Source organism: Elephas maximus, chromosome 7, assembly GCF_024166365.1.
Source record: "Elephas maximus indicus isolate mEleMax1 chromosome 7, mEleMax1 primary haplotype, whole genome shotgun sequence".
Lineage (NCBI taxonomy): Eukaryota > Metazoa > Chordata > Mammalia > Proboscidea > Elephantidae > Elephas > Elephas maximus.
In genome coordinates, this window is record NC_064825.1 from 91,080,355 (window position 1) to 91,094,436 (window position 14,082).

A 14,082-nucleotide genomic window follows, 5' to 3' on the forward strand; every position below is an offset into this window, starting at 1 on the left:
GAGGGGGCCAGAAGCTACCCAAATGGACATGAGGAGAGAGAGTGGAGGGAAGGAGTATGCTGTCTCATTGTGGGGAGAGCAATTAGGAGTGTATAGCAAGGCGTGTATAAATTTTTGTATGAGGAACTGACTTGATTTGTAAACTTTCACTTAAAGCACAATAAAAACTAATTAAAAAAAAAAAAGATTAGCAGGAAAAAAATCATCAAAGCTATTAGAGGAACACTGTTTAGAGGATATTCCAAAATCTTCAGGATCGGATAGGAACCATGGTTTGTATCTTGTTCAGGGCTGCCTAGCACTGACAGCGGTATCTGTGTACTTCTCTTTGTGTCTCTAAATTTTATGTTTCCTACTTCTTGTTCTACAGGTAACGCGGGACCAGATGAAGATGTTCATACAGCAGGAGTTTAAGAAAGTTCAGAAAGTGATTGCTGATGAGGAACAGAAGGCCCTTCATCTAGTGGACATCCAGGAGGCAATGGCCACGGCTCATGTGACTGAGATACTGGCAGACATCCAATCCCATATGGACAGGTTGATGACTCAGATGGCCCAAGCCAAGGAACAACTTGATACCTCTAATGAATCAGCTGAGCCAAAGGCAGAGGTAAAGGAGAATCCCCACAATTATTAATAGCAGGAGAAATAGGAAGAAAGTGACTGCCATATTTGTTAGCTCTGGAAATGCCTCCTGTGGTCCCTGAAAATGAACTGAAAGTTTACATAGGGTATACGTGTTTACACTGTTGTGTAACAGTACAGAAGTATTGGCCACTATATCCACCATTATCTGAAGAAGTATGGTCAGTAGGACGGATACTAATCACAGTTAAGACGGGAGGCCAGAAATCAGAGCCAGAGAGAAGGCAATTGACAGATTCGAGGAGTAGGTTGAGTCTATAAAGAAAGTCATCATACAAATGAGAACTGGGCTGGATGAGAACAGATCAGGAAGTAGAGCATAAGGCATGCCAGAATGGAACATTTTGGACTGATTCTGTGGGGAAGTGAATGGGTGCCTCAAGCTGGATTTTATTTGGAGCCAACTGTATTAATTAGGGGCATAACTTATTAAGAGAGGCATGTAGGATAGGGCATTGTGAAGACTGTAAAAAGACAGTGTGAACAGAAGATACAAGGTAAATATTGAATCACTGTACAAATGTTAGACACGGTATTCATTGTTATTTTCTGACAAGCATAACAGGGTCTTAGGCATTTTACCAAACAACATACTGAAGCATTTAGAACCAGAGCTTTGAAGCAGTTTGAACCAGTTCAGTCGTGGCCAGTGAAGGGAAAAGTGAACAGACTGGAATTTTTTATATTTGGGTGATCCGGAACCACAACCAGAACAGGAAAAATTACAAGTCGAAGCCCTGGAATGGGAGACTCAAAAAGGTGTAATGGGCTCTTTCAGGAGCGTAATGTGCGAAAATGGACTCTTGGCAATACTGTGGCAAGTGACACACATTCATAGCAGCTTGTTCGGCCACCGTCTTTGAACAGGGCACCTCTGTTTTCTACTCTACTCAAAATCCAGTGGGCAAGAGATTTGATTGTTATGCAGCGTGTATGCTGCCCTTGTTTTCTAAGAGGGAGATTAGGTTTCCAGCAGGGCTTCAATCCGTCATTTTTCCCACTCTGGTTATCCTTCCAGTTTACCCAAATTTTAAAAAATCAAATCTACTCTACTCTAGTTTTGCTTCCTTGGCCATGACTGAACTGGCAAGAACTGGTCTGAAGCCCTGTTTAGAACCTATTTCTAAAAAATAATTTAAGGCAGCCATTTAAAAAACATACAAACTAATAACGTATTTTACCCACTGGGAAGATGTTCATCAGCATTATGTTGAAAATTTAGGTCAAGTTTATGTCAGATTTAGGCTAGACTCTTCTATAAGAAGACCTAGAAGAGTCCTATGGACTTTCAGGACTGCTGCTGATTCAGTGAGCTCAACCTTAACTGGCAGTCTTGCCTTGGCCCAAGAGAGCCTGGCCATAGAATAAACCAGCTAATAGGAGAGTCCAGGTGTAATCCACGAGGCAGATATTGTCCAGGCCATCCTGACTGACAGGAAATGCAAGAGACTATTGGACAATTACCTGCTGCATCTATCCGGGGTTCTTGATTACTTCTCATCAGTGTGTGTGCAAACAATAACTCCTGTTGTTTTCATTCATCCTCCACAGAATTGTGTGTGCGCCTAGGTAAGCTTCTACATAGGGAACGGAGCACTTACATTTATCCTTTCATTTAATCCCTACATCAGTACTCCGCCAGTTATCTCTATTTTACAGATGGAATATTGAGATGGCAGAGAAATGCAGAGACACTGACAAGCATGCCAGTTGTATCTTGGGAAGAATTAGAACAATCAGTGTCCTAGACTGTTTTGCATCCCTGAGACCTTTTACAACGTTGAGGCAGTCACTTTGTGTGTTTTTTTCTTAACTTTGTGTCTTAATAAACTTAAAGTTCAACCAAAGTCAACTCAAGGGATCGGTGATATAAGTTTGTCCCCAGCCCCCCTCAAATTGGACTCTCACATTTATTCTGTGTTGATGAGGTTGTTTTCTTAAAAATAAAGATTCAATTTGAGCTCTATCCCCCCTCTTGTCATTTAAAATAATGTATTTAGTCCCTCCCCAACATTAACCATCCTGTAAGCACCTGAATTGCACTATGCTTGTTAACTCTGATGGAATTACTCTTATGAATGCAAGAGCTGACAAGCCTAAGGACCAAGCTGTGAACAAAATAAGCTATTAAAAAAAAGAAGTAGCATTCAGCTTGCTAGGGCTTTTGTAAAGAGCTGTTGTCATCTAATAGTCTCTTGTTCCAGCTAATCTGGTAACTGATTGGTCAGAGCAAATTTCTGGTACATCTTTTACACTCAACAGAGGAATTCAATAAAAATGGAAAATTTTATGGTTCTTAATTCCATTCTTCTAACAATCTTTCTTTTTAGTCCTCTTTTCTTCCCTTTATACACCTTGGAACTTTTTAAAAAATCATTTGCATTTTGAATTTAGTCAAAAGATCCCCCTCCAATATTTTATTATGAGAATTTTCAAACATATAGCAAAGTTGAAAGCATTTTACAGATTATACCTATATATCCATCACCTAGATTCTACCGTTAACATTTTACTGTACTTGCTTCATTACACATCTAGCAATCTTTTCAGCCTTCCATTCATCAATCCATCTTATTTTTCAAGGCATTTAAAAGCAAATTGCATCTTCTGGATCTGAACAAGATGGAGCAAACACATTGCATTTTACTCCTCTTGCTAATTATAACAATAATCCCTGAACAAAATATATTAAGTCACCTACCAGAAGATTCTGAAAGGTGTTGAAAAGATGGCAGACTGGCTTGGGACCTTGGGATTTGAAGAACTACATGACAGTGAGTTCCCTGGGGTTTTTTCTTACTTTCTATGTGTCCTAGTGTGGTGTTAGAGGAGCCTGCAAACCAAAAACACCAAAGGACCCAGCTACAAAAAATGAGTCCCAAGTAAAGCCTACTCTCTCCAGACAAAGGTCTGGGAAAAGGGCGGCCCAGCATTAGAGAAGCTCTTTAACCATACCTGCCTTATCTAGGAAAAAAGCTGTACCCCCTTATCTACTTCAGTGGGCACTGCGGTGGTGGAGCCAGGGAGGTGAAAACCTGTTTTGTACCCTCTCCTGCAGTAATGAGGCGTCATTCTTCCCCCAGAGAGCCTGTGTGTGAAACTCTGACTTTCCTCCTCCGCCATCCCACTGCAGTAATGAGTAATGCCCCGCTCTCATGGAGCCTGTTGGCAGTACTCTGACTTCCACCCCTGCCCTGTAGCACCCCTCCCCTGTTCTTCAGAGACTGTGGACTGAACTCTTTACTTCTGCCTCCTACCCCTGTGTTAACTAGGCGGTACCCCTCCCTGCCTGAGTCAGTGGGTGGAAGCTTGTCTTCCGCCCCTGCCCTATAGAAATTAGTCGGTACTTCTCCCCAGCAAGCACTGTGGAGACTGTGGCGCTAAGTTCTATCATCTGAGTAACACATTGTGGGGCAGACCAGAATAGCATTGCAGAGGCTTTGTAAACTGCATTGACATCTGAACCACAGCCCACAAAAGTGATCCAGGACATGCATTCTGAACCTAAACAAGTTGTCTACCTGCTAAGATAGAAGATTTAAGTAGGAACCAGATTTTTGTAACATTATACTCAAAATGTCCAGTATACGGTCCAAAATTACTCTTCAATAACTAAGTAAATAAAGTTTGTTGCTTTCTTAATCATGATAGAATATTTCAAAATTATAGACACAGCACAAAGTAAAAACACACACACCACTAAACTGATAGATTAGTGTATTTGTTTCATTTTTCTTTTCAAAGTTAAAAATTTCCTCGTATTATTAGAAATTCTTCATAGACATAATGTTCAAATTCTGAATCAAAGATTCAAATTCAATTTTTACCTCATTGTTGCATTTTGGGTTATTTCCAACTTCTGTCATTTATAATATTGTAGTGAATGTATATAAATCAGTTTCATGAATATTTTTAGCGTCATATTCCTGGGAGTAATTACTGAGTCACAGGTATGGACATCTTTTGGCTCTTGTACATACCTACAAACTATCCATGTTGTTGTTAGGTGCCAGCAAGTCAGTTCCGACTCAGAGCGACCCTGTGCACAACAGAACAAAACACTGCCTGGTCCTGCGCCATCCTCACCAGTGTTGCCGTGCATGGGCACATTGTTGTAGCTGCTGTGTCAGTCCATCTCGTTGAGGGTCTTCCTCTTTTTCTTTGACCCTCTGCTTCACCAAGCATGATGTCTTTCTCCATTGACTGATCCCTCCTGATAACATGTGTACAGTACGTGAAACAGTCTCTCCAGCCTTGCTTCTGAGGAGAAACCTGGTTGTACTCTTTTAAAACAGATCTGTTCTTTCTTTTGGTTGTCCGTGGTATATTCAGTATTCCTCGCCAACACCACAACTCAAAAGATGTGAGTTCTTCAGTCTTCCTTATTAGTTGTCCAACTTTCTCGTGCATATGAGGCAATTGAAAACACCACAGCTTGTGTCAGGCGCACCTTAGTCCTCAAGGTGACGTCTTTGCTTTTCAACACTTTAAAGAGGTCTTTTGCAGCTGATTTGCCCAGTGCAGTGCGTCTTATGATTTCTTGACTGCTGCTACCATGAGTGTTGGTTGTAGATCCAAATAAAATGAAATCCTTGACAACTTCAATCTCTTCTCTGTTTATCATCATGCTGCTTATTGGTCCAGTTGTGAGGATTTTTGTTTTCATTATGTTGAGTTGTAATCCATACTGAAGGCTGTGGTCTTTGATCTTCATCAGTAAGTGCTTCAAATCCTCTTCACTTTCAGCAAGTGAGGTTGTGTCATCTGCATAAAGCAGGTTGTTAATGAGTATTCCTCCAATCCTGATGCCCCATTCTTCATATAGTCCAGCTTCTCTGATTATTTGCTCAGAACACAGATTGAATAAGCATGGTGAAATGATACAATCTGATGCACAACTTTTCTGACTTTAAGCCATGCAGTATCCTCTTGCTCTGTTCAAACGACTGCCTCTTGATCCATGTATGGATTCCTCATGAGCACAATTAAGTGTTCCAGAATTCCCATTCTCCACATGCATCATCAGTTTGTCGTACTGTGGGGGCTTGTGTGTTGCTGTGATTCTGGAAGGTATGCCACCAATATTCAAATACCAGCAGGGTCACCCATGGTGGACAGATTTCAGCTAAGCTTCTAGACTAAGACAGACTAGGAAGAAGGACCTGGCGGTCTACTTCTGAAAAGAATTAGCTAGTGAATTATGAATAATAGCAAAACACTGTCCGATACAGTGCCAGAAGATGAGCCCCTCAGGTTGGAAGGCACTCAAAATACCACTGGGGAAGAGCTGCCTCCTCAAAGTAGAATTGACCTTAAGGATGTGGATGGAGTTAAGCCTTCAGGACCTTCATTTGCTGATGTGACATGAAAAAAATGAGAAGAAACAGCTGCAAGCATCCATTAATAATCAGAACATGGAATATACAAAGTATGAAATCAGGAAAATTAGAAGTCAAAAATGAAATCGAACGCATAAAGATTGATATTCTAGGCATTAGTGAGCTGAAATGGACTGGTATTGGCCATTTTGAATTGGACAATCGTATGGTCTACTGTGCAGGGAATGACAACCTGAAGAGGAAAGGCATTGCATTCATCATCGAAAAGAACATTCTAAGATCTGCTCTGAAGCACAATGCTGTCAGTGATAGGGTAACATCCATATGCCTGCAAGGAAGAACAGTTAATGTGACTACCTCAAATTTACACACCAACCATTAAGGCAAAAGATGAAGAAATTGAAGACTTTTACCAACTTCTGCAGTCTGAAGTTGATCAAAGCATGCATTCAGGATGCACTGATAATTACTGGTGATTGGAATGCAAAAGTTGGAAATGAAGGACCGGTAGTTGGAAAATACGGCCTTGGTGATAGAAATGATATGGAGACTGAATGATAGAATTTTGCAAGACCGATGACTTCTTCATTGCAAATACCTTTTTCACCAAGATAGACGGTGACTGACTGTACACATGGACCTTGCCAGATGGAATACACACGGATCAAATCGACCACATCTGTGGGAAGAGATGATGGCAAAGCTCAATATCATCAGTCAGAACAAGGCCAGGGGCTGACTGTGGATCAGACCATCAATTACTCACGTGCAAGTTCAAGTTGGAACTGAAGAAAATTAGAACAAGTACAGGAGAGCCAAAGTACAACCTTGAATATCTCACACCTGAATTTAGAGACCGTCTCAAGGATAAATTTGATGCATTGAGCACTAATGACCAAAGACCAGACGAGCTGTGGAATGACATCAAGAACATCATACATGAAGAAAGCAAGATGTCATTAAAAAGACAGGAGAGAAAGGAAAGACCAAAATGGATGTCAGAAGAGACTCTGAAACTTGCTTTTGAACATCGAATAGCTAAAGCAAAAGGAAAAAACAATGAAGTGAGAGAGCTGAACAGATTTCAAAGGGCGGCTCCAGAAGACAAAGTAAAGTATTATGATGACTTGTGCAAAGAGCTGGAGATAGAAAACCAAAAGGGAAGAATATGCTCAGCATTTCTCAAGCTGAAAGAATTGAAGAAAAAAACTCAAGCCTCAAGTTGTAGTACTGAAGGATTCTATGGGGAAAATATTAAATGACACAGGAAGCATCAATAAGAAGATGGTAGAAATACACAAAGTCACTATACCAAAAAGAATTGGTCAACATTCAGCCATTTCAGGAGGTAGGATATGATCAAAAAATGTTAGTACTGAAGGAAGAAGTCCAAGCTGCACTGAAGTCAGAGGCAAAAAAACAAGGCTCCGGGAATTGATGGACTGACAGTTGAGATATTTCAAAGAACGGATGCATCACTGGAAGTGTTTACTCGTCTGTGTCAAGAAATTTGAAAGACAGCTACCTGACCAGCCAGGTGGAAGAGATCCATATTTATGCCTATTCCCAAGAAAGGTGATCCAACCGAATGTGGAAATTATCGAACAATATTAATATCACACGCAAGCAGAATTTTGCTGAAGATACTCAAAAGCGGCTGCAGCAGTGTATTGACCAGGAGCTGCCAGAAATTCATACTGGATTTAGAAGAGGACGTGGAACTAGGGATATCATTGCTGATGTCAAATGGATCCTGGTTGAAAGCGGAGAATACCAGAAAGATGTTTACCTGTGTTTTATTGACTATGCTAAGGCATTTGACTGCGTGGATCATAACAAACTATCCATAAAACTATTATATCAGCATATGTTCTCATCACCAGTTTTGAAAATGACTGTCTCACCTGTAGTTGCCTGAATTGAGTTACAGTCACGTACCACATAACATCTGTTTGGGCAACGCCTGACCGCATGTACGTCCATGGTCACATAGGTTATAATAGAGTTCAGAAATCTGAATCGGAGAACAGGACCAAACACAACACAAAAGGAAACTTTCCCAGTCCTTTCGTCCTTTTGGAAAGCCAGAGGGTTTGGTTGTGGATAACCTGTGCTGACTGAACCGAGCTTCCCTGGGCCCCTGGGGTCTCTGTGCCCTGATGTTTTATGGCCCCTGCCCTCCAGACTACCCTGGGCAGGGGTACAGTGGCTTCCAGGGGCCTGATTTGACACTGTGTTCACACAACGTCCAACTCATATAATGTCTGGTTTCACAGAATGTTTCATGGATGTTAAATGATGCATGACTGTATATCATTAAAAAAAAAAAAAACTCTTTGCCAGAGTCAAGTATTGAAAAATTGCGTGTCTTTATTGTATTTGCATATCATGAACATTTCCATCTTTTGTCCGTTTTGAGAGAAGAGTACTGAGTTGCAGTGAGATACTAGAAAAAGTCAGTTGAAATGGGGAAATCATTAAAAATGATATATGCATTCTTTAAACACTTATTTTAACTTAAAACATATCCGTACGGTCTTAGTTCAGAGTCAAGGCTTTTTCTTTGAGAATATAGGTTTGCTGTTTGGAGTTCGATGTCATGTTTCTCCCATTCTGTTTATGATGTCTGGTTTCAGTCTCTTTAAAGGGAGGGTGGGGGGAACGTGCGAAGGAAGCTGAATGCAGAATCTTAGATTTTTATAATTCTAATGTTTTGTACATGTCCTGAGACATGTCCTACATACATAAAAATTTGACGGCTTTTTTAAAAAATTTATTGTGCTTTAGGGAAAGTTTACAAATCAAGTCAGTCTCTCATACAAAAAGTCATACACACCCCATCGTGCACTCCCAGCTGCTCTCACCTTAATGAGACAGCACATTCCTCCTCTCCATCCTGTATTCTCCATGTCCATTCAGCCAGCTTCTGTCCCCCTCTTGTCATCTCGCCACCAGACAGGAGTTGCCCACATAGTGTCATGTGTCTGCTTGAGCCACAAAGTTCACTCCTCACGAGCATCATTGTCCATCTTATAGTCCAGGCCAATCCATGTCTGTAGAGTTGGTTTCGGGAATGGTTCTAATCTTGGACTATCAGAGGGTCCGGGGACTGTGACCGTCAGGGTCCCTCTAGTCTTAGACCATTAAGCCTGGTCTTTTTATGAGAATTTAAGATCTGCACCCCACTGTTCTGCTGCCCCATCAGGGATTCTCTGTCGTGTTCCCTGTTGGGGCAGTGATTTGGTGGTAGCCGGCACGATCTAGTTCTTCTGGCCTCAGACTGGTGGAGTCTCTGGTTTATATGGCCCTTTCTGTCTGTTGGGCCCGTATTTACCTTGTGTCTTTGGTGTTCTTCATTCTCCTTTGCTCCAGGTGGGTTGAGACCAACTTATGCATGTTAGATGGCCACTTACTAGCATTTAAGACCCCAGATGCCTCTCATCAAAGTGGAATGCAGACCGTTTTTGTAATACATTTTGTTATGCCAGTTGGCCCAGATGTCCCCTGAAACGATGGTCCCCAGACCCCTGTCCCTGCTACTCTGGCCTTCGAAACTTTTGGTTGTATTCAGGAAACTTATTTGTTTTTGGTTTAGTCTAGTTGTACTATCCCTGTTATGTGTTGCCCTTCACCTAAAAAAATTTTTGTCTACTATCTAGTTAGTAAATATCCCTCTCTCTCCCTCCCCACCCTCGTAACCATCAAAGAATATTTTCTTTTGTGTTTAAACTTCATCTAGAGTTCTTATAATAGTGATCTCATAGAATATTTGTTCTTTTGCAGTTGACTAATTTCACTTAGCATAATGCCTTCCAGATTCCTCCATGTTATGAAATGTTTCACAGGTTCATTGTTGTTCTTAATCGTTGCCTAGTATTCCATTGTGTGAATATACCATAATTTATGTATCCATTCATCCGTTGATGGGCACCTTGGCTGCTTCCAACTTTTTGCTATTGTCAACAGTTGACAGCAATTTTTAAGGAATTCGGCTTTATTAAATGATTCCAAAGTGTTCACCATAGTTTTCATTGAAGCAACAACTCATGGAAGAAACAATTTTCTTTCTCACTGGCTCACTCATACTCATTTTTTGTTATTTAATTAAAACATGTCATTATAATTACAAGTTCAAGTGGCATGAATAAGCTCAAGAACAAATGTATTTGGTTCTTGGTGAACATACATTTCTACTGGTGGAACTAGTAATAGGAGGTTGTACTAGAGTATAGCCTACCAGTTGAGAACATTCCAGGTGTGGCGAGCATTAGTCAGTATGTTTTACAGAGGGATTTGAGAGCATTGTTTAATCTAACAAGTCATTTAAATGGAAGTTGGTGTTTAACAGACTTTCAGCTCTGACATTCGGATTCTCTGAGACCAAGAATTCACTCATAACGGGGCTAGAAATTAAGCTTCTTAAATCCTACTTACATCATGCCCTCTTTTCTTCCTTTTCTGAATAATTATTTACTATGTCTCTTGTACTCTGTTAGGTGCAGTGAATACAGAGGTGAACAAAACACAAATTCTTTTCTCAAAGAGTTGAAATCCGAAGAGGAAGGCATTGTACAGTACTTTCGTGTTAGTTCCTGTCTCAAAGTATTTACCTAGAAACCATAAAAACCAAACCTGTTGCTGCTGAGTCAGTTAACCTAGAAGTGTGCATCATACACACATGGAAGACAGAAGGAGATTACCCCACTCAGGCTCTCAGTGAGGAATAGTTTTCGAGTGAGGCTTGATCTTAAAGAATGAATAGGAATTAGCCAGGCTTTCAGAATAGGGATGTACATATCTGGTAGCAGGAACAGCATGCAGATATATTTTACTACCAAGATCAGCAGTCTTCTGAATGTCTGCTGACCTATTGAAAATGCTCTTATAATCATACGTGTGTATTTGTTCTTACATTCATTCATTCACTTTCAACAGTAAAAGTCTCACCTGGCCCTCCCCATGCATTATAATAGTGATTATTATCTCTGAAAAGAACCATGTGTCTGTAAGCAGCATAAAACCTTGTGCCCCATCTTCTTTGTCCTTCTCTACTCTATCCTAGAGGTGTTATTAATTAACAATTCAGGGAAGGTACAACAATGGCCACCATTTGTTGAACACCTATAATGTGTTAGACGTTTGGTGTTTTACATATTTATTTTAATCCACGTAGCGACCCTGTGAGGTAAGGATTAGGATTTCCTATTTGCAGATGAGGAAACTGAACCTCAGAAAAGTTAAGTAAATTGTCAAAAGCCTTGCTGTTGCAATTGATGAACCAGAATTTGAAGCCATGTTTCTCTAACTCAGAAAGCCCATCTCTTAAGCATTGTACCAAAATATGTGATAGTGAGGAGGGCTTGCTCTAAATCATGGGAGAAAGTTTGAATACCTTTTTCCATAAGGTTTTCTTGGACAATTATGTTTAAATGTCCAAACTTAATTGAAAAAATGGTATTGAGGTTTAATTGTGTCATTGATAGTTACGTAACTCATGTTAAATTTAAATTATATGACTTTTTTCTTACTAGATTATAGTTCCCATAAGACACACTAGTTGATCAAAATGCAAAGAAGGCTTCCACCATCCCTATACCCTCTCTCCACCACCCGCCCTACTTCTCTCTCATCAGAGTACGGATGATTAGCATCCTCTCCACTACTGCAAATCCTTAACAGTCTGCTAAAAATGCCCTTATTCAGCCTCCAGTGTGTAATCTGATTTAAATCACCTTCCTGGCCGCAGCTGTTCTTTACAGGTTTGTGCGCTGGCAATCTCTTTACCATTCATACTTCCACCCCCGATCCTGACTCCAGACCCCCATACACACGTCCCCTGTCCAAGCCATACACAACCTGTTTCTCTAGTTTCACAGAACTCAAAGTTTCTTGAACAAACAGTGCTTTTAAAAAAAATTTTGTGTCCTTACTCTTGCTCGTCTAGTATCCTTCCCACCTTCTCTGTTGTCAGCTTGGGAAAATCCTAATCATGCCTCAAGTGCCTATATAAATGTCACCCTCTCCCTGAACCCTCTCCAGACAACATTCGTCCTTCTCTTTGACTCTCAAAACATTCTGATCATGGCTTTGGTGGAACCCTTAATGCATTTAGTCATAGTTCATTTTCTGTCTTCCTAGAAAGTTATGTTGTTATGGGTTATTTATTATTTTCATCTCAGCCCTTACATATAGTAACTTCTTAATAAATCGTCCACCACCTGTCTGTCAGTTTGTCATACTGTGGTGGCTTGCATGTTGCTGTGATACTGGAAGCTATGCCACTGGTACTTCAAATACCAACAGGGTCACCCATGGTGAACAGGTTTCGGTGGAGCTTCCACACTAAGACAGACTAGAAAGAAAGGCCTGGTAGTCCACTTTGAAAAATTAGCCAGTGAAAACCTTACAATCACAGCAGAACACTATCTGACTTGGTCGTTTTGGACATGTCATCAGGAGGGATCAGTCGCTGGAGGAGGACATCATGTTTGGTGAAGCAGAGGCCCAGTGTGGGCAAAGGAGACCCTCGATGGGATGGATTAGCTCAATGGCTACAATGATGGACTTGAGCATGCTGGCAACTGTGAGGATAACACAGGACTAGGCGATGTTTTGTTCTGGTGTACATAGGGTCGCCGTGAGTCAGAGTCGACTCAACAGCAGCTATCAATAAATCATACTGAATTGCTACTGATGTTGATAAATAACCTTTAATAAGTGCATCCTATGTCTCAGTCACTGTGCTTGACATTTATATACGTTATTTCATTTAATCTTCATTTTTTTTATTCTATGATGCAGGAATGATTATCCCATTTTACAAATTAGGAAATTGAAGTTAAGAGAGACAGAGTAACTCAATCAGGGTAGCACAGCACACAAGTGATGGAACCAGGATTTGAACCCAGAGTGTCTGACTCCAGAACTCATTTTCCTTTATACCAGTAGAAACTAAAAATAAATTGATTAATTAATTCTCTGGGGAGTTATCAGCAGCCAGGGGATATATTCTCTATTGAAACCAATCCCGAATGGCTAAAGAGACAGGATGTAAAAGATGCTCTGTTAACAAAAGGTTGAGTGAAGGCCCTAGAAAAGGCTTGAGAGCCTTCTGAAAAGTCTTGTTTGGTCACAGAAAGAGGCTCAGGAATCTGCTGTGATCACTGACAAAGGTTGAGAGAATGTACTACCTGCAAAAATAACCCTCACACGTTTTCACAAAAAAGTGAGTGAGGAGAAAACCATTGCTTGGCTGAAGAATGATATGGGCCATCAAATGCCAGAACTACCCTTTTACAGAAGAGAAGACCAAGCAAGTTACAGATTAATTAATTAGCTTGCCCAAGGGCAGATAGCTAATAAGTAGCATAATTTGGCCTAGAATCCCAATTTCCTTGAGTCTGAGTTCAGTGCCATTTCCACCACAGTGTGCCATGTATTAGAGTTTCTGTGTTGGGCGGGGGGGGGGGGGGGGTGGTGGAATGCTAGACCCAGGCAGAAGTGAGTCTTTGAAGAAAACAGCTGGATGCTTTTGAGCTGGTCAGCTTTTGCCTAAAACCTGCTGCTATTTTGGGCTCTCTGTTTGCTTAGAACTAAATGCGGCTGGCCATACAAATAAAAAGGCAAGGCTGTTATTTAGGCCTCCTAGGCCTGTGCCTTTACTTCTCTGCTTGCAAGGGCAAATTATCAATTCATCTCTGCTGGACAGTTTGAACATAGAGTTGATTATATTAGCCCTCGTCATAGTCCTTAGACATCTACAGGTCTGTCTCTGCTGCAATAAATCCACAAGCCTTGCTTTCAGGTTGGGAAAGGAGGGGGAAAACAAAGAAATCTAAATTGGTCTCTACCAGATCCTGATTTTAATGTTGTTTTTTTCTGTTTGTCTTTCAGGGTGACGAGGAAGGACCCAGGTAAGATCACATTTTTGCTGCTTGTCTGTCCTCAGAATTGAAGTAGTGTGACATTTGTGACCTTTTAATGCCTCATGAAATATGGACAGCCAAGGCACAGCACAGACAAGGGATCTCCTTCTTAAGCCAGGGCTTTGAAGATCTTTTTTTGTAAGACTCCCATCTCCCTTCCCATCTAAGTTATT

At 40.8% G+C, this 14,082-nt stretch overlaps 1 protein-coding gene across 6 annotated transcripts in view; it reads left to right on the top strand.

The window, feature by feature from the left end:
- TRIM44 (tripartite motif containing 44) overlaps positions 1 to 14,082 on the top strand; it is a 213,925-nt gene that overhangs the window by 63,495 nt on the left and 136,348 nt on the right. For all 6 annotated transcript variants that reach the window (XM_049889415.1, XM_049889417.1, XM_049889416.1 and 3 more), the window contains exons 3-4: positions 371 to 610; positions 13,878 to 13,897. In XM_049889415.1, the coding sequence (XP_049745372.1) occupies positions 371 to 610; positions 13,878 to 13,897 (260 nt within the window). The remainder of the gene's footprint in view (positions 1 to 370; positions 611 to 13,877; positions 13,898 to 14,082) is intronic.